Source organism: Notolabrus celidotus, chromosome 22, assembly GCF_009762535.1.
Source record: "Notolabrus celidotus isolate fNotCel1 chromosome 22, fNotCel1.pri, whole genome shotgun sequence".
Classification (NCBI taxonomy): domain Eukaryota; kingdom Metazoa; phylum Chordata; class Actinopteri; order Labriformes; family Labridae; genus Notolabrus; species Notolabrus celidotus.
In genome coordinates, this window is record NC_048293.1 from 17,327,132 (window position 1) to 17,347,216 (window position 20,085).

The 20,085-nt window shown below is 41.1% G+C and overlaps 1 protein-coding gene across 1 annotated transcript; it reads right to left on the reverse strand.

Annotated features, from left to right (window-relative positions):
- Positions 1-7,349: 7,349 nt before the first annotated feature.
- Positions 7,350-20,048, reverse strand: slc38a6 (solute carrier family 38 member 6). Its single transcript, XM_034675779.1, has 16 exons — positions 19,764-20,048; positions 17,395-17,528; positions 17,199-17,272; positions 15,643-15,695; positions 15,497-15,536; positions 13,454-13,532; positions 11,458-11,543; positions 11,310-11,368; positions 11,152-11,223; positions 10,659-10,715; positions 10,209-10,288; positions 9,528-9,628; positions 9,203-9,327; positions 8,838-8,982; positions 8,436-8,530; positions 7,350-8,338 (listed from the first exon to the last, which is right to left on the reverse strand). Exons 1-16 carry the CDS (start codon positions 19,854-19,856, stop codon positions 8,255-8,257), a joined length of 1,377 nt encoding a protein of 458 aa, XP_034531670.1. The 5' UTR covers positions 19,857-20,048; the 3' UTR covers positions 7,350-8,254.
- Between the last annotated feature and the right edge of the window lie 37 nt (positions 20,049-20,085).

Genomic DNA, 20,085 nt, shown 5'->3' on the forward strand with positions numbered 1-20,085 from the left:
AATAATAATAATAATAATAACGTTTATTTATATAGCACTTATCAAAACAGACATTAAAAAGTGCTTTACATCATAAAAAACCCACAACAATAAACAAAGCATGAGGAGGAGACATATTGAGCTAGCAAGACAATTTAAGAGGAACAGCTTAAAGGAACATTTGAGTAAGAGTAAGAGCTAATAAAATACTAAAAGCAAATAAAACAAAATAAATTAATAAATTAAAAATAAATGTAGCATCATGGATAAAGCAAAGAATTACAGGAAGGCCTTTTGATTGAAATGTGTTTTCAGCTGTGATTTAAAAGAAGAGACTGATGTTGCTTGCCTGAGATAAGTAAGGTTTTATATAAGTAATATCGTTAGATCTACTTTCTTTTCTTTTTTTAAATTTATTTTTGTGGTTTTGTAACAAATATATAACAAACAATACTGAAAAAATAAGACAGACAGTGTCATTGTGAGTGAGGTAAAATGTTTGACATTATAAACCATAATAAAGGGAAGAAATAAAAATAGAATAAAATAATAAATAAAAAATAGTGTAGTGTTAAGGTGTGTTACTCGACAATATTAAACCTTAAGGTTCTGTTAGTACAAGAGTGTCCACAGGAGAAAGAAACAAGGCAGTGTCCACAGCAGAATACATGAAAATATAGACCTCATTACACGTTCATATAAGTCGTCCAGTTCTTCCAATATTTTTCACCTGTTTTCGTTGCATGTCTTAGAGAGAAAGTCAGTTGTTCCATAGAATACACCTCTTGGATAATTTCTTTCCATTCAGTGATTGTTGGGGATTCTTTATTCAGTCATTTCTTGGTGGTATCGTTTTTACTACCAGCTAATAGTCTTTGTAGTAAATATCTGTCCTGCCTTTTTAGCCCAGTTGGCACATTTCCCAAGTATATAATACTGAAGTTAAAATAAAGCTCTCAGGTAATACTCTTTGGTCTCAGATCTCAAAAAAGGCAGCTGGGGGGAACAACTTCAACCAGAGCAGCAGAAGGTGGCCCTTGGGATTTAACACAAAAATTAGCCTAATTTGAAAATCATCAGAATTATTTAGTCTCAACAGGGTTTAATCTGAGCAGTCAAAATGAAATATTGTTGTTAATCACAAACCCTGGACAAACTTGAATTTGATTAGATTTGATTTGATTTGGGTTGATTAGATTTGATTTGTACATGATTGGCCAAATTAATTATTCAGATCATCCGCAGTCAGCTGGTGTTTAGATCATTTTTTAAGAAGGACAAATGAAGAACAGGATTTGTTGTTTTGTATTTTTCTATCATTGTAAATTTAATATTCTTGAGGTTTAGATTGTTGTGTCTTTAAAAAATAACCACTCAGGGAAAATTGTTCATATTTCATATTTTACAGACATCTCGAAGAAAGGATTTAGAGATCCATTTGAAAAATCTTTCATTGAAATATGAATGCAGTTGCTAAATAAAGAGGATAAAAGTCATAATAATTAATGAAATTCTCTTTCTTTTCTACCCATGCTAACCTTTTTCTCTAACTGCCATGTTTCTCTCTCTCTCTCTCTCTCCTCTCTCTCTCTCTCTCTCTCTCTCTCTCTCTCTCTCTCTCTCTCTCTCTCTCTCTCTCTCTCTCCCTCCCTCCCTGATGGTGCTGTGCCTGCTCCATCTATAAAAGCCATGATCAAAGTCTCCACTTTATTGGTGTTAGACTTGACCTCTCACCCCACTCTGCTAAATGTCAGCGCTCCACATCTCTCTGCTCCAGCTGTTAGAAATAAAGAGCTTGACTCACACATCTTAACACATCCCTGGGATACAGACTGTCTTGTAAAGAACGTCTCAGACATGACGACCTGACTGAGTGGAGAAGCTTGTAACGATGCAGCAGGAAGATAGCTGATTGAATTGCTTCAGTGGGTGCAGATACACTTAAAGCTATCAACAGCAAAGGCATGAAGTTTCAGTCTGACATGGTGGGTTAAGGTGAGACATTTTGCTCTGTGTGCTGCAGCTTACCTGGATCCCCAATACATACAAATTTAAACACCCAGCACCTCAGAGTCAAGGTATTAAACTGTTTTCATTTGCCCATAAGTCAGAAATTGAGTAAGAATACATTTCATTAAAATATTTAATTTGTCCAGCAGAGGGCAGAGTAAGACTTCTAAATTCATTATTTCTCTCCTTACCTCCGTCCTCTTCTCCTTCATTTCTTGTCTCGCTATCACAGTGAGGCAACTTAGAAACCCCAGAGGCTGACCTGTAGTTTTAAAGCAGATGATGGTCCCCCCCCCCCCTTATTCCTCCTTCTTTCCATGAAATGGTATGCATCCCTTCCTCTTTATTCCAGGTTGTTCGAGGTTGTCATGGCCATATTCAGAATTTTGCACCCATGTTAAAAGTCTGCAACTTCACATCACCTAGCACCTTACTCAAAATACAGAGTTCTGGGCCACATGTGTACATGTATACACATAAAGGCATGCATACTTTAAACATCACACATGCAGGAAACCATAACTAAACTTCTGATGTATCTCCTCAAGTTGCCAAACTTTTACTGCACACAAGCTCAAGGCATGGCTATCATAATCCTCCTATATTTCAGAGCAGGCTGTTGCTCTGTATACGACTTCATTTCAGCCACCTGTAGAGCCTCCACATTCAATTTATGTCCGTGTAACCCAGGACAGCTCAATCCTCTGGCTCCCTGCCCAGGTATACAACCTATAGCTGCGGCTAATGAACCATAACATCGCTGCCAAACAGGGCAGCGGGGAATAAAGAGTGTATGGCCTAGATCTAGAGAAGCCCAGTCCCAACTCTACTGACCCTGGTGAGAGTAATCCTGCGGGGCTAGTATACACTCACACCACGCCTCAAAAGAACTAACCTTCGTCCTACAGTCACCAGACCCCAACCTCTCCTCAGGTAGGGCTGCACAAAAACCCACTAAAACACACACACCAAATACACACACTTACATCCCTGTGGCTGCCTGAAGTGGAAGCAGGGTTGCTCCATAAATCACACCTGTAAAAGCTGATTTGGTTGTAAATGTGCTTTATTCACAAGTGGTGTTTACTGCCTGCGCTGTAGCACGAGAAAACATGACTTATGATGGCACTGCTCAAAAAAAAAATGCAACAAAAATGGGGTCAAAAGTTTATGAGTTTGTGTCACAATAAACAGTTTTTTCTGTTTCTAAAACATCTCTCCTTGTTGGCCTTTTTTTTCCATTACTACAACCTTTGTAAAAGAAATAAGAAAGACTGGATGACTGCAACAACAAGCACTCTAGGTACTGTAGCGAGTCTTAAATCTGATACCCTTCCACTGATTGGTTGAAAAATAAAAGAACAACACTAATCAATGAAGAGGATGTGTTTTCTTAAGACAGGGGAGAAGAGAAAGGAAAGAGGGACTGGCAAAAATAGAGCTGTTGTTGTGAAAATTGCAGGAATGTGACTGTGAGAGTGGTTGTAGCTGAGTTGGACAGCAGAGCAGAGTGAAGTAGAGAGTGGTGGGGGGCTCTGTCACAGACCCCTCTAGGGTAATTGGCTCCAGATGTGAGGCAGCATGGCCCCTGCGCCAGCAAGGCGTCAGGGCCGCATTAAGAGCTCAGCCCGGGGCTGATGGGATCGCAGAGAGACAAGCTCACCCCTGCACCCCAGCCCAAAAATACAGCCTGTACCTCATACTGTGCTGCTGACCACTGATGCTCCATGAAGCCCCCTCCTCAGCCCCCAGCTCATCATCTGCCAAAATAACCAAGCACTGCTGTTCTTCCAAAAACAAGGCGCAATCCTCCCTGTTTATTTTCCTTGATTTCTGCTCGGACAAATAAAAATCTCTATCTAAGGATTGTTGTCTTGGTGGCAATGGTGACAGCAATCTTGGGCTCAAATCTATTTCATGTCATCCTGCTGCTCTTGTGCTGGCCCTGACTCTTGACTGACGGGTGATTTGGGTGACAGGAAATTCTTACCTTGAATACTTTTCAGGACACTATAGTAAGGATCGGTAGTTGTGGTTGAAAGTCAGCTTTGTGCAGCCAGTGGTGCTCAAAAATCCAGTGGAAGTATAGCGAAGGGCATCACATGTTTACACAGAAGCAGCATGGAGCACCAGAGACACATCTGGTAAAAAGAAGAGGCAGATGACAATTTCAAGATTGTGACTTCATACATCAAGATATCTCAAGATATGCAGCCTGTTGTAGTGATGTTGTAAGAGATAATGCATGGTCCATCGCTTTGTTTTAAACTGGTATTGTCTTTTATATTTCGTTGGCCTTTCATCAATTCAATTTCACAATAAGAATGAACAATAGGGGAAAAAAAGAGTACATTGTAAGGTATCCCTAGTCTAGAAAAGAGCCTTCAAAGCCAGGAATTCTCTTACTGTGACACAAAGAGCATGTATACTGATAGAGTGTGGAAATTGATTAAAAGCAGAAAAGCAGCATGGAGTAGAAGAGGGAAGAAAAGGAAAGAAAAGGAAGGACAGAAAAAAATCAAATGGAGGGCACTCTATCAGTGATGACATTTACGTATTGATGGCGTTTGCTGAGTTGCAGTTCGCCACCGTGACTAAAGTGAAAAACCACTCATCATGCCAGCCAGCATTAAAAGGCTTATGTGAAAAGACCCTTGAAGCACCTTTCAGGCAGGAATGCCTGTTGAATGGGATTATGCGGGTAAACAGAAAGCAGATGTGCATGTTCTCAGCTGTGCCTCTACCTGTAAAGGCAAGTGAATCTGATTATGTTGAAACACAAACAGGAAGAGGAAGTACTGCACTTGATTTCTGTCAATAACATACTGATTTGTAGAGGGTTTCAATGTCCAAATCAAGAGTTAGAACAATAGGGTGCATAATGTGATGTAAAGTAATGGCTCCCAATCATTTTTTGTCAGACTTGATTTTCTGTTAAATAAACAAAAGAAGATTAGAGCTACTGAGACAAGTTTTCTTGACATAAGGCCAGTAAAAAAAAAATTCTGACATCTTTTAAATCCTAACTTTAAAGTCAAAATAATGATAAAAAGAAGGTTTAGTTTTTTATTCTTTTCAGGGCCTAACTCTATGAGAATGTTTTTCATAGGCCCTGACCCTCTTCAGTATAAATTGGGTACAAAGTGCCAGAGAGGCGTAATTTTTGATTACCTCACAATATTTTAGCATAACCTCCAATTTCTATTTTGTTACCCCGCCATACCTCCGGTACCTCCATATTAGGCTACCTTTGAGTGACCTTATGTAACCTCAAATTACTTTGAATCTCTCCAAACCTCTTTACCTCACTATATTTCTGTGTTACCTTACAATACATTATCATTATCACAAAATATGTTTTGCATTACCTTGCAAAATGCTTGTCTGTGTCTCCCTCTCTTTCTGACAGTAGGCCTTGATGTGTTTCTACCAAGCTGAAACACACTGCTAGGCTATGAATCCGCTCTAGTTTTGCTTTGAGCTGGGCATGGTGTATACGGATAGAGTAGGCTAAATCTGCTATTATATTAGTTAAAGTAAGCATTAACGTTATTATTCATCTTAACTGTATAAATTAGTTTTACCAAGTCAGTGAACTGTAACTTCTGTTGGCTTGCTTACTGGCAACAACACTCAACTTTTACATGGGGACTACTGCCTCAGGTTGATGACAATTTTAGGGTATTGTAAATTTGTTAAAGATTATCAATACACCAATTTACATTGATAATGATAATACTCATGCCAAATCTTAACTAAAAACCGGTGAACAATAAACTTTAGCTGAATCAGTTTTACCCATGAAACTTCAGATACAGATCTACCCCCAAGATCAACCTCTGGTCGGCAATCACTGGCCTCATCTCTGATTTAATAAAATGACAAACTGTGTCAGGGGTCAAAGTAGCGTTTGGATCAAGCCCAGCTGTTACTCAAAAATCCTGTCCTCCAACAACAGAAAATGATTTTCACAAAACACAGCCAACACCTCTTAAAACAATACAAGAGCAGTGGCTGCCAGCAGGGGATTAATTTCAGCCCACCATCGTTCCCCCGCCTCATTCCATCCTCTTACCCCAGGAGATGGTGTTGTCATACTGCTGGACATGGGCCCAGGGTGTGAGTGAGTTTAACCAAACAAAAACACTCCAGCCTCAAAAGGGGACACATGCTTCGGTTAGACTTCCACAAAAACAACTCTGTTTCTCTGTTCACATGCTTGCCCCCTACCCACGATAAACCTGAGGCATCTGGTTATCTCTAGTTAGGCTTTCATAAACCAAGAGAGGAATGCCAATGAAAAGAGGAGGACATGGGCTGCTATGAGTGCAGTCTGACACTAGGTGGTAATCTTGTGTTGCCAATGGGTTTGGTCAGATTTTTTTTCTTAATGGAAAGTGTGAGGCAAAAGTTGTTTTAATTCTTAAGAGGGTTGATGTTTTAACAGATTTGGTGACCCACAGTTGATGGTTGCCAGTTGAAGAGCTAAAAAGAGTAAGCTACTATTAACCCCTTAGAGGTCAATATTAAAGTTGAAAGTGTGTTTGTTTAGCTTAAAGGCAGTGTATGTTTTTAAATTGTAAAAGTAGTGGGGTTTTTTCAACTTTTTGGTTTGTGAGTTGTCATGATTTAGAGAAAAATAGCCAATGCTTAACTCAATTATTCATGAAAGTATTGCAGATATTTTTCTACCCCGTCAGTCATCTTGAATCCTTCAGATTTTTTAATTTGGTCCTATTGAAGGGAGAACCAACCACTGTGTTGAAAACCACTGAACTAAAAACAGTAACACATTTCTCACCTCCTGCAGACTTGTGTTTGTTTTACTTTGAATATTTGTTCATTTTGCAGACAATATATTATACGTCTGACTGCAAGACTGGAAATGAAGATTTTTTTGCATTGTTGCATTGCTACTTTTATGCACCAATCTGAGTACTTCCCCCTCCTCCAATCAAATATATTCTCATCATGAGTGTAATAGAGGTGGGTTTATTCATAGGTGTCCTTCAAAGTGGAAGGTGGTGGCAATATTTCCTGCACAGGAAACCATTGCTCAATGGAGTGTGAAGGGCGAGCAGCCGCTGCTTTCTGCAGGGACAAGGAGGTCGGCCAGTCTAATTCCTGAGATTAAAAGCAGCAGCGGGTGGCTGTAGGTTCCAGAGCTGCATGAAGACAATCTAAACAGCATCATGATTAGAAACGTACCGAGCATGTGGCTTTCATTAGGCCCAGACTGAACCCACAGCACAACACTGAGAGCAGGTCTCACTGTGCCTGCCAATCAAACACACAGCCATGAATGTGACGTTCTCCACTGATAAAACACGATAGTTGTTAAATGAGCAAACCGACATGTCTGTATATAAAGAATATCCCTTTTATTACTACCGGAGGTCATGAGCACCGTACAGTTCTCATAACACAACCACATGAGGTACATTGTAATTAAGTGGTCCAAACAAAGCATGATCAGTTTTTAAAATCTGTGACCTGACTGGTCCGTGTTGTCACATTCATTAAAGCTCAAGAATACAAGTAGCAGCAGTAACACTAATAGCCAAGGTTCAGACTGTAAGTGGTGACGAAAATCACTGCATGGTTTGGATAATAAAAACAAGTTTAAAATTAAAATAAAAAAAAACACTTGGCTCCTTAATCTAAAAGTCCAATCTGTTACAGAATCTGCAAAGTGTGAAGATTTCACAAACTTGATTTGAGAAAGTGTAAACCTGACAAATGTAGGATTCAGACCTGGTCAGATTGCAGATTTGTTTACATAAAGTGCATGATCGTCCACACATGACAGTAAAAGGTCTGTCGGAAAGTAAAAACAGAACGTGATTTAAAAACAGAATAAAGGAAAGGAAATGGACATCTTGCTTAAAGCGGTCTTGCATTGTTCTGTTACAGTAAACCTCAACTCTTTCTTTCCAGGCAGAAAAAAGAAAGACAAAAAAACTCAAAACAATAAGTGTGCAAAGTCCCAAATACATGTGAGTAAACATCAGTGAAAAGTCCTTGTTTCCCCGTCGGCTCATTTGTGCAAATTTTGGTCCATTAGTGAGTTACAAAAAAACATAGGAAAGCAAAAAAAACCTTTTAGTTTCGAGAACAAATTTCCCTTAAATAATCTGCCTGAGGAGATGCTGATTACAATCTGTCTGTTTCCTTTCTTTATCCAGTATTGAGTTTCTTTGGCACGCTTTTCCCTTTTCTTTGCTCTTGCTCTGGATCAGGGAAAGTGGTCGGGGTTTGGGAGATGTCAGGAGCTCTGTGCCAATGTGATAACGATGACAGAGAGGCTGATGATTCCCATAATTAGACCAAAGACCACCAGGAATAGAGCCTGAAAACATAAAAAGCATAAACAACCATGTTAATATTATCACAATGAAACCATTATTTTGTCACTTGAAATAAATATCAGGACAGCTTGTGGTTACCCCGATAGAGTCAAAGGTTTTAAGGGGTTGGCCGCTGATCTTGAGGTAGAAGATGCCGGGGAAGACGAACAGCAGGCAGCTGGATGTGGTTGATCCTGAGGAAGAAACAGGAAAGTTGACTGAATTGCAGACAATTGATTTTATGTGTGATTATTGCAGCTTCATAAACTGTTTGAGCAGCACTACAACATTAATTATGTATGAGGAGAGACTGTAATGCTAACCATCAGGATCAATAATTGTGAATCCCGACATTTCAGCAGAAATACTTCTCTTAATGTCTGCTGAAGTTGAAAACACATTACCAAACAAGCAACTTACTGAGTCCGTAAATAAAAACACAGTAAAGTCAAGCTGAACAGAAACTTATTTTCTTTTCCAAATTTCAAAAACATCACCTACCCACTACCCCAAACACATGTCTGATATCCGGCACAAAGATGGCCATCAATAGCACCACGGCCAAGATCATGGAGGTTACGATGATGTGGGTCAGCCAGGAGAAGGGTTGATCTCCACGCAGGAGCAAAATCACAGCTTTACGTGCCTGCAGCACACACAGACAAACAAAGCTCAGTGTAAGCAACAATACCCAAAGAGTTAAGGTTAGGAAATAAGCAGTTATAAAAGACACTGATTCAAAAATAACCTATAATAAACCTTATTTCATGTTTCAAACCAGTCAAACAACTTCAAACATTCAAGAGACTGGGATACTGTTTTTTGTTGGGGTGTTGACAGAATTAAAATGACATCAGTGCACTTACAGGGAAGTGAATAAGTGGCACAGTCAGCAGCACTGAGAGCAGGATGGCCAGTCGGACTGTCATTACCATGATGTCATGACGCAGATACGTGTCGTAGCTGAGTAACAGTTCAGAGTCCACATGAGCTGTGATGAGGAGACATAGATGAGACTCGGTCAGGTTAAGCGGTTAGGCATCTTTATTAATCAACATGTCAGTGAAATAAAGATTACTTTAGTAACTTAACAAAAATGACAGGTTTCGAAGACAACACAGAAACTGTATAACACATACTGCGTTGTTAAAGATCACAGGGTTACAGCACCATGTTTAGCTGCAGGCTTACCGTAGAAGGTGAGGTAGCCGAACACTGCAGAGATGAGGTAGAACAGGAGGCTGAGGCTGATGCTGACATTTGTTACATTCTGCATCCTCTTCTTAGAGGGTCTGAAAACATGAATTTAAGATGTTTTTTTTGGGATTGTATTTTATTTGGGGTTTAGTAATCAAATGCCAATGATCATTCACAACAGTGGAAGGCGTCACTTATCTGTGAAGTGAGTATACCCCTAATGACTGAGGCCAGCTGTCACTCACCACTTGAGTGTAGAAGGACAGAGACACGGTGATCATCCGGAACAAAGTTAATCAACAACTGAGCCAGAGTGATGATGCCGATTTCAAGATATTAGTTATCAATGCAGCAGAGATATTAGACAACTATCAAGCAGCCATGAAATATTAAAGTTTTGCAGAGTGAAAGACTGACTTGAAACGCGTGCATAGGTATGTTACTGGAAAATGGAAGACAGGTATGCCTATTTCATTGGAAAGCTTTACAAATGAAAAAACACCATCAGTTTGTTTTATGATTATTTTCAATTAAAATAATTTTAATCTATAACGACAAAATCTGGTTTTCAAAAAGTCTCTATCTAAAAATGACCCTTAAAAATCCTGGTGGTCTTATATCTGTGCCAACACGGAGTGTCAGATGAAGTAAATGGTGAATGTGAGATGTGCTGACCTGTCCAGTTCGCAGTAGATTGGCAGGATGGCTGTGTGGCACAGGAATGAGAAAGCCATGGTGGGGATGGCGTAGGCACTCTGAAACACACATCAGTTAGATCACAGCTGTCCTTCACAGATGATCCGCTTACAGTGTTACACAGGAGTGAGCAGCAAGGTGGGTCAAGGTGAGCTCTGATGTTTTTGTTAGGAGCAGATGTCGAGATGTTTTTAACACTGAGGGTCTTTTTGTAAAACATTGTCGAGCTGAGTTTGAATAAAACGATGTCTTCATGCTACATGCACATATGGTCTTTACATGTAACACACGTGGTGAGCAGCAGCTGCACAGTGCACTGGATTTCCTTACACAAGAGTCCAACAACTGCAGCAGACCTACTTTCAACAGCTTCTCACTTGCCACCTCAGAGGCTCAGCATGAGAAAAAGGCTCGTTTTTATCCACATACCTTGCTGGAGATGACAAACAGCTTTGGTGTGCATTCAGAGCTAGAGGAATTTGAGGTCTGCAAAACGAGGGGAGAAGAGAGAAAGTGTTATTAGTAAAAGAGAAGGCTTCTGTAGTGCTGCTGAGGCCAACATGGAGCAAAAAGCTGGACTCCAGAGGTGGCTTTGGAGCTCAAAAGGAAAACAAGCATCTAGGTAAACCAGGCCAGCTCTGAAACTATGGTACGATCTGTATAATTCCAAAAGGCCAGAGGTTATTTCCAGTCTGATGTGAGGTCACATGAACTTCCTTCCCCCTCAGGAGGACTGGCACCGTTCACCATGCAAACCTCTCTGGTCCTCATCAACCAGTCGACACAGTCGGTAAACTCTGGTCTCCTGGGTTTCCTCTCATAATCCTGTGGCCGTGACCGTCTGGTCCACACTACAGACCGCAGACTTAGGGTTCCTTGGCGTGTGTGTGTGTTTGTGTGGAAATTGAGATGTTGTTGTTACCTGGAAGGTGTCTGGAGGTGTGGTTATGTTGTGAGGCAGCGGGCAGGGGATGGACCATTTCTTAACCACAACCTGGAGAGGAGAAAAAACAGCTCGTCAACAACAGACAGATGGGGAAAACCAAATCAGTTGAAAAGGAGGTATGTTTAAGAACTCACCACGACTGCAAAGTAGAGCATGAAGAAGAAGGCAATACTACTGGTGTAGCCCAAGAAGCCTGTAGGAGTAAGAGACAGATCTGCTGTGAAACAATAATTTAAAGCAGTTGCACAGAAAAAAAGACAGACACCTTATCTTCTTACTGACCTATTTTAGGTGACATCGACAAAGGCAGAACGATACAAAGAGTGACAATGATCAGAAGCAGCCTGCCATCTTGATACCAGGCATCTCTGCAAAACAAGCACACATGAATTATTAAGAAGGCCGACGCTGAATCAAGCCACATTTCCCATCATCATCATCCTCCAGGTCCTGCAGTGGATGTCATGGATAGCACAGATTAATGTCCTGAGCCTTAAAACAAACCTGCTCTGGAAAATTTGTCTCCATTTCGTGCTCAAATATAGAGCGACAGATTCATCATGTGGTATGAATTAAGGGCTTTAGCTCTTGCAAACCATAACAATTATGTAATTCACATGCAAACGTCGTGTCGCTCTGTCATTTGAGACCACATTTCACTTGCTGTTTTTTTTCTGAAAGGGGGGAATAATATTTTCCTTTGCCGAGGGATAGCCTTGGTGGTTTATTCAGGATTGGGGAGCTAAAGGAGGAGGAAAAAGGAGGCGAAGAGGGAGGAGGGGTGGCGTTTGGAGGTGACACATGTGGAAGGCATGCTGGCTCTGCTGGGGTCGGGGTTGGGGTTGGGAAGGGTGCTGCCTGGCGCTGGACTGCAGCATGGGGGTCATGAGGGACTGGCTCCAGCGCTCTTTATGGGGCTCCCACAGTCGGCAGCACCTGCTCTGACCACATCAACACCCACTGACCCCGGTTTGGCAGTTTCACAGCTGTGGCGTTAGCAGAGGCGCAGATGGATTTGTCTGCGTCTACACTCGTTTTTCTGCCCTGTAACTGGATGTCGACGAGACCTCTATTCCGACCCCGACTCCCTCTTGTCCAATCACCTCTACCACAACCTAAGTTTAGCCGAAGTGCTCTACCGCAGCTTAGCTAAACCTCTACTCTACTTTTACAGAGTGATAAGCAGACCCAGGGATGTAAAAAAAATCTCCAGCCCTGCTTGGATCCAGCTCGAGGCTTACAGTAAAGAAGCAGGATACCTACACGACCCATGAAATGTGGAACATTTCACGCCATAACAAGATGCAGGATCGCTCTGCGTTAAGGTTGGAGTTTGACTGCCAATGAGTCAATCTTCACATAGTGTTGAAGATCAGCATAAATCTCGCCAACGCTGCGCATGAACCAAATCTACAGCTGTGCTTGTACTGAGCCTTGTTATAGAACTGAACATGACGAGAGGAACTTAAAGGGCACAGACAAAAACGATCAAGCATAACTTTGTTTTTGTACTGCTGTGTTGTGATAAATGAGCCAGAAAAAAAGATGGGTTTTAATATAAAACAACTCGTTTATTTCGGCTTTGATTAGGTCAAGTGAGTGTCTTTTAACATCCCAAAGCCGCTCATTAACAGAGATGTTTTGTTTCCCGCAGCAGCGAGCTGTAATTAGAATGGCAAAACTGATATCCCCTTGTATCAGTCTGATTCCGAGGGAACATGTGCGAGAGATTTGGGGGTGAAAGGAGAGCGCTAATACAAAGCAGCTGTGTGTGGAAGATTCAGATGTTGACGGATCGGGCTGAGAGCAGCTACATATCTTAGCTTAAACCAGTGTGGCCAATAATAAAGCGATAGGAGTTACTTTCTTGGCCTCGGCCTGCAGGCTCGTCCTCGTGGGCCAATGAAAGAGCGGCTGCTGATGATGCGTGATGAATGGCTCTCTGTCATAAATACATTTCCTCTGGGCATGCTTTGGGCTATACAACACAGAGCTCCCTCTGATCATTCACACACTAAATAGAGGTAGTGCACTGTGGTTTGGTGAGCAATCTTCTTCCATGCGTTGTTCATAGCTTTCTCCTTTTTCTAGTTTCTCTTTCTTTGCAGTGTCAAATTTGACGAGTTTGAAGTCAAAAGTAAGATCTACGACTTCATGGGAACAGGAAAGACTCAACGTTATCTGCTAATGCAGCTAATCTAAAAGAATGGTTTGGTTTTAGCCTGCAGCTGTGACAGATTTTGCAAAGAAGTGAGCTCAAATTGATGAATATACCCACCCTGTGCCGTGTGAGCTCAAGAAGCTGTTGATGGCTGCAGGGAGCTCCGACTTCAAGATGAACAGATAGGATGACATGGCTGAGGAAAGAAAGGAGAAAAAAAAAGTGAGAAAAAGTCAGATTTTTTAATTTTAGTGAGCAAAGAATCACACCACAATACTAAACACAACACATACAGCACAGCACACTGCTACAAGCATGTCTGAATAGCTGTGTGAGGTTTGTGTGTTTTCCAGCAAAAGGAAATGGAAGGCAGGGTGGATGGAGTACGGCAGCTCTGAGTTAATACAGATGGGTGGGGCGGGAAGCTAAAAGGGATCACCAGAAAAGCCCTCCAAGTGGAGGAGGAGACGTTATGCAGATCTTCAAACTGCTGCAAGCCCGGAGAAGCAGCAGAAATGAAGGTAAAGCAGAGGGGGGGAGGAATGCTAACAATAATGATCTCTGACGCTAATCCAGGTATTTCTCCCCCTGCTCCACCTCTCGAGGAAACAGGATATTATCAGCCTCCGACGGGCTCCGACATCCTTCCATGGACAGCCAATCAGAGAGGGGATCAGGGTCACTTCCTGAGGGTCGTACCAGCTTCAATAACATCAGGAGTAAAGTTTGAAACGAGAGCCGGGGCTTGAACCAGGCGGGGAGGATGTTTCTGGTTGAATGGGGATGCAGATGCAGTGTGTGGTCAGTCATAAAGGGAGAGTGTGTTAAGGGATTTAAGTTTTGGGAAGCAGGGCAGAGCTGGCTAGAGTTAGCCAGGACCTTATAGCCTCAGGGGCAGGTCTTGCACTCGCCGTTAAATAAGCCTAGACCATAATCCCTCAGATCCTGTCTTTGTTTATGAAAGAAAATTCCTCCAATAACCCACTCAGCCCACACAGACACAAGGACATGCTCACTCTGTGAATACCATTTATGAGCACTTAAATCTGTCAATAAGACGTTATTCTGAGGTGGGGATAGCTTTGGAGTTAAGGCTGCAAAAGTTTATCAATCAACTTAAAAGGAAAATAATTTTAACCACACTGACGGGGATCACACAACACTGAGATGCAATGCTTTAGTTTCATGCAGCTGGTTAGCACAACACGTTTCACGAGAATCCCTGGATTATACTTACGTTCCTAAACAAGAAAAGGCCCTTGAGTGAAGAAAAAGGATTGTTATTGGCAAAAGTGGGAAGGAAAGAATTCTAATAAAGTATGAATGTAAAAACTTATTGGAAAACTGACGTAAACTTTCTGTGTGTGGTCAGCTAGCAGCGGTAAAGTGTGTTCAACATAAGACAGAGCCACTTTCATTTCATTAAGAGCGAGCAGAGAGGCGGGCTGAGAGCTCTGGGCTGGTCAGTAATTAAGGTCAATTGGCCCATCAGGCTTTGGCAGAGCAAATGAATGTTTACCCAGAGAGAGGCTAATTGCGCTCTTATAAAAGGGGGCCCGGGGTTGTAGACAGATGCATTCTGGAGTGCCGGCTCTCACACTCTCACACGTTCTGCCCCATGCTGGGAAAACCACAAACATACCAGAGGGCACGGCAGTAATCCACTCAGACGTGCCGCTAATGACTGCAGAGGAGCTATCACCTCAGCTCTGCACTGTCTGAGAGGAGCGGTGTGTGGCTGTAGGGACAGTGAGAGAGAGGTGTGTGTGTGTGTGTGTGTGTGTGTGTGTGTGTGTGTGTGTGTGTGTGTGTGTGTGTGTGTGTCCCCATTAGGTTACTCAATGCTGGGTGGGTTTACCATCAGTGATCAATTAGATGAGAAGTCAGGTTTCAGGCCCAGGGGAGGGGGCCGAGAGGACAGCGGCTACAGGGTCAAAGGCTATCTGGAAATCTGGATATTAGCCTCACAGGAAGGACGAGCAAAGCAAAAAAGGCCTCTGATCACCAGTAGGAGGAGCTATCTACCTCTACAGTAAACCAGCCACAGTCTGACCTCACACTCTTCATCACTCTGCCTCTATAAAAACCACAAAATCACTTTATGTCCAACATGTCAGACATAATGTATGAAACTGTGCAGTCAAATGGGAGCTGACTTACCACCAATGTTTTGGATGAGAATAGTGATTGCAACCAGAACCTACAAAGAAGTTTGAAAGGGTGGTTAGTGTGAATATGTCTGCTGCTGATACTGAGATTGTAAGTGAGTGAATTCCTTTGACACTAATCCAAAAGACAACACTTACCTTTCCTGGTTTTTGCAAGGCTCTCCCTCCAAGTTCTTCATATGAATTTATGCCTATGAAAGTCAATCAGAAATATAATATAGTAACTCAATTTTCACTGATTTAAGTGCACTATGGACAGCCTCAAATACAAAAAGAATCAACATCAGTGCAATGGAGCATGAGGTTCCTCCGTTTGTCAAAATGTTTAATCAACTAAAAGAATTAAACATCTGTTTGGCACCTGAATAACTAGTCATTTAAAAACCTTATTCATATTTTGCTATCGTGACTCCAAATTGCCAGTCACATGTTGTATCTAAGCTGTAGCACAGCCACCCACCACAAGCTAGGGCTGCAGCTCTGGTTAGTGGCAACTACCTGAATGCTATAATGCTCTACTACCCAGATGTAAATAAACACAGATGACCGATGGCGTCTTATAGTGCGGTGCGGCCTGTCGGTATTCTGGTCTTTAAAATGGAGATAAAGTTGGATGCAGGCTTTGTCTAGTTAATCTGGTTTACAACCACTAGGCCAGACCAATGTGTAACCAGCAAAGACATGTGGATATGCAGCTGTATAACACATAGCAAGTTAAATTGACACTGTTGACCCACAGACTCTGTGATCCTATATTTAACAGAGTTATGCTAGCATTATTACTATTATTTTTGATACATGAATTTATTTATATATTCTTCTTCTCTCTGTGTTTTGGGGAGGGGGTGACAGCACATATCTTTGTCTGAAATTCTGCTTTGTACACACAGGGAGCCTTTGTTCTGTGAATGATAAAATAATAAAAATGTATATTAAAAATAAAATTATGCTCAATTTAACTGTTTTAGTGCTTTCTTCCCTTTGGACTAGTTGGTTTGTCAGAATTTAAATGACTTGGAAATTTAACGTTCTAAAACATCCCTGATCAAAACATGGTACCTGCCTACATTACCCACAATGCAACATAACTGCCCAGAGTTCGGTCTGAAATTTAACCATGTTAAGATTAAAAACGCTGTTGAGTGTGTAGCAGATAGTTAGATTAATTAACTTCTTCATAACTACATCCCCAGATTCTTTGTCATTCGAAGTGACATCACTAGAGGCCAGTTATTAAACTCACAACTGTTCTATCTGCAGCCACATCAGGCTATTTAAACCGACGGCTGGTTAATCTCAAATACCTGAACACACCTAATGTGTAAAATTAGTAATGTTCCTTTTCAAAGATGATCAAATCCGGATTAGAGTGCTCTCCCTCGTAAAAAAAATCTTTCAGTTTTGGCGACTAATTAATAAGAACACAACCGACCATCATCTATTCTTGTCTTGCTCTTCTGAACCTTAAACATGATCTAAATACCCACAGATTAGATCCCAAATAGGGAGTATATAGAGACAGAAAACAAAGAGAAAGAGAGAGCATGATCTTGATGACACAGACCAGGATGTGGTAAAAAAAAAAAAAGTATATAAAGAGGGGGGGGGGGGGGGGGGGGGGGGTTAAACCCCTGGATGAAAGCATGGGGATGTGCTTATCCAAAGTTAGACTGTATCCATTGTTAACCCCTCACCTGTTTGGTCACATAACTTCAGGAGGAGATGGATAGAGTATGCTGCCAGGCTGGATACTGCTACCAACAGGATACTTCACAGGGAGGAAACAGAGAATGAATTAGTTTATGTGTGGTTGTATTGCATCTGATTTTTTTGAAGCACTGACATATTTGAACAGCAGTGTGCTGAACTGTGTGAAAAGATCACTCTTACCAAAAACCAACTATTCCAGTGCTTGCCATAGCGTAAGCTAGACCCAGTATGCCGCTGCCCATGATGGCATTCATCAGATTAAACACAGAGGAGGCGAAGGAGGCTCCTTTGGTTCTAGTCTGTGCTGATGATCCCTGCACACAGAGGATAGAGGAAACATTTACATAAGGATACAAGTAGACTAAATGTGAAGATAAAGGAGAGAGGAGAAATCTGGTTATTTTTGTAAGAGCCTTAAGAGAATCTTTCATGACAGAACACGGAACAACTGGCAGGCCCTGATGATGGATGTCATGAAACAACACTGCAGTGGCATGCAGGATCAGGGAATGGGAATGGTTGGAGTGGGATTTGAGTTGCTGGCTGTGGGACAGCTGCCTGAGCTCAGGATAAGGGGTGCTGCCCGAACTGCTTGACCTCTGTAATAGGGGATATCCTGGAGAGAACAAGCGGCAACTCTAGTGTCAGTGTCACAACAAGCTTGGCTTGACCTGTGAGCTGCTGAATCTGAATCAGCCTGAGTTACAGTACTGAGGGGACCGGATGTAAACCATGACACCAGACGTAATGCAGCTTATTAAATTAATAGAAGGATAACATTGTGAAAATAAATCTGTGCTACAACAATAGGGTTAAAGAAAGTAGTCATGTTGTCATATGAAAGCATTCCCACATTTATTTGTATATTTTGTTAGGGGAAACAGGAGGGTTTGGGCATATCCCAGCATGCACCACCGCAGCTCAATGCTGAGTGAAGCAGAACAAGTACTAATAGTTGACACATTTTGTGTCTTTGATGGTTTTAGATTAAAGAAAGTGTCATTTAGATAACATTTTCAACTATCTGTAATCATGAGACATTTGTTTTTATACTGAGTGGTTTCATTAAGTCACTAAGTATGACAAAGGTTTGTTAATTTAAGGAAATGGGCTGTTTCTTCTGGCTCCACTTCCTCTGATTGAGTGAGAACGACTCTGATTAATCAAACTGATCAAGACTTGGAGTTACTTCATCCACTTAAGCCTGTCAGGTTGATCATAACTACTGATAAACTTTGCTCTAACACTCAATGAAGGCACAGTTAGTTTTTTGCTTCTGCAACCTTTCAGATGTGAATAAATAATATCTGAGAGAAAATCCACCTCAAAATGGAATACTTGAGTACTGTACTGTACATTTTTTGAGTATCTGTACTTTACTTGAGTATTATTTTTTGGGGGTACTTATTACTTTTACTCCAGTTCATTTAGAAGACAATTATTGTACTTTTTACTCCACTTCATTTCTATCAGTGCTTTAGTTACTCACTACTTTACTAAGTCAGCTGATGAATTTGTGGAGCAAACACAGAGCAAATTTCACTCAGATCAGGCAGTTCATTTAGAGGTGTAATGATGGCTATAATTCTCCACCTGAGCACCCATGGTCATATCTTCAGCCCGTGTTAGAGGTTTTTGAATTGAAGAATGATACGTATCGTTTGAAATGTTCTCCTTGTTTCCAACTCTGCCCAAACATACAGAAATTCACTGTCCAACCTGAGAAAGTGTGTTGAGCTATGTAACATTTGTTTAATTCCAGATGAACATTTCAAACGAAGTTTTCTGTGCTTGGAATAACTTATTTGCTGTTTTTATTCCATGGTATAGTTTTTAGAGATTTCAAGTAATGGTTTCTAAATAAACATAATGTTACAGAATGTACTCCTATATAGTCTTGACTGCATTTATGCTTTGTGAAAACAACGTTTTGAGATTTTTTAAGAAGTACTTTGAATACTGAAGTATTTTTAAAAGCAAGTACTCCGGTACTTTAACTCAAGTAATAATCTGACTGAGAAAGTCACTGTTATTGGAGTAATATTTGACCTGGAGTATCTATACTTTGACTTGAAGTTGTTTACTTTGTCTAACACTGATGGTTTACAAATATTAGTTTGCATTTGTTGCTGGCTCTGAGGGTTTTTCACTCTAGAACTTTTCAAATAAAATACTTTTCAGCAAAACAAAGGGAAATTAATTTGATTGAAGGGCTCAAAAAATTCCATTTTAGATCAAACGTGTTACATAACCAACTTTAAATTGACTAAGCTGTGTGTGTGAAGTCTTTACTTTAAAGTATAAAATGTCAAGTGTCATTTATTCATTTTGTTGACGACATAAATAAACATGTATGTATCCTCAAATCATTGTTAAAGCATGACTTCGTATTATTCCTGTTTTAATCTTGACTTTTCCTTTAATTGCTGACTAAGGCAGAGAGGAACTTGAACGTCTCAGAGCGCGCACGTGATGCGAAGTTCACATAATTAAACTGAAGCTTTGCTGCTTCACAGCCGAAGAGATCAGGATGATGTTTCAATACTTACATTTCCTAATAAAGGTGTCGTTTCGCTTCGTTCTGTGTCCCCGGCGGTGCATTCATCATGTAAGCTTGTGTTTGTGTCTGTATTGATGCTCATTTTCTACTCAGGAAAACTCAGAACACTCTCTAAACGAAAAGCTGCTCCTCCGCCAAACTCTCCCGATAACGTGTCGACGTAAAGCTGAAAAGTTATGATTCCATCTTCCCTTGAATCACTTTCAAACTCTCCCTTGTCACCCCGGCACCAGCTGACTGTTGTTGTTGATCACCCACGTCACGTGCCGGTCTCTTCCGGCGCTTTTGAAGCGTCAGAAAAATTATCGTCC

Excerpts from the sequence above, each read along its gene's own strand:
- slc38a6 (XM_034675779.1), bottom strand. The coding sequence starts at position 19,856 with ATGAGCATCAATACAGACACAAACACAAGCTTACATGATGAATGCACC. Across the intron at positions 15,696-17,198 it reads GAAGTTATGTGACCAAACAG|GCATAAATTCATATGAAGAA; the intron begins GTGAGGGGTTAA and ends TGACTTTCATAG. Across the intron at positions 11,544-13,453 it reads TTGAGCTCACACGGCACAGG|AGATGCCTGGTATCAAGATG; the intron begins GTGGGTATATTC and ends CTTGTTTTGCAG.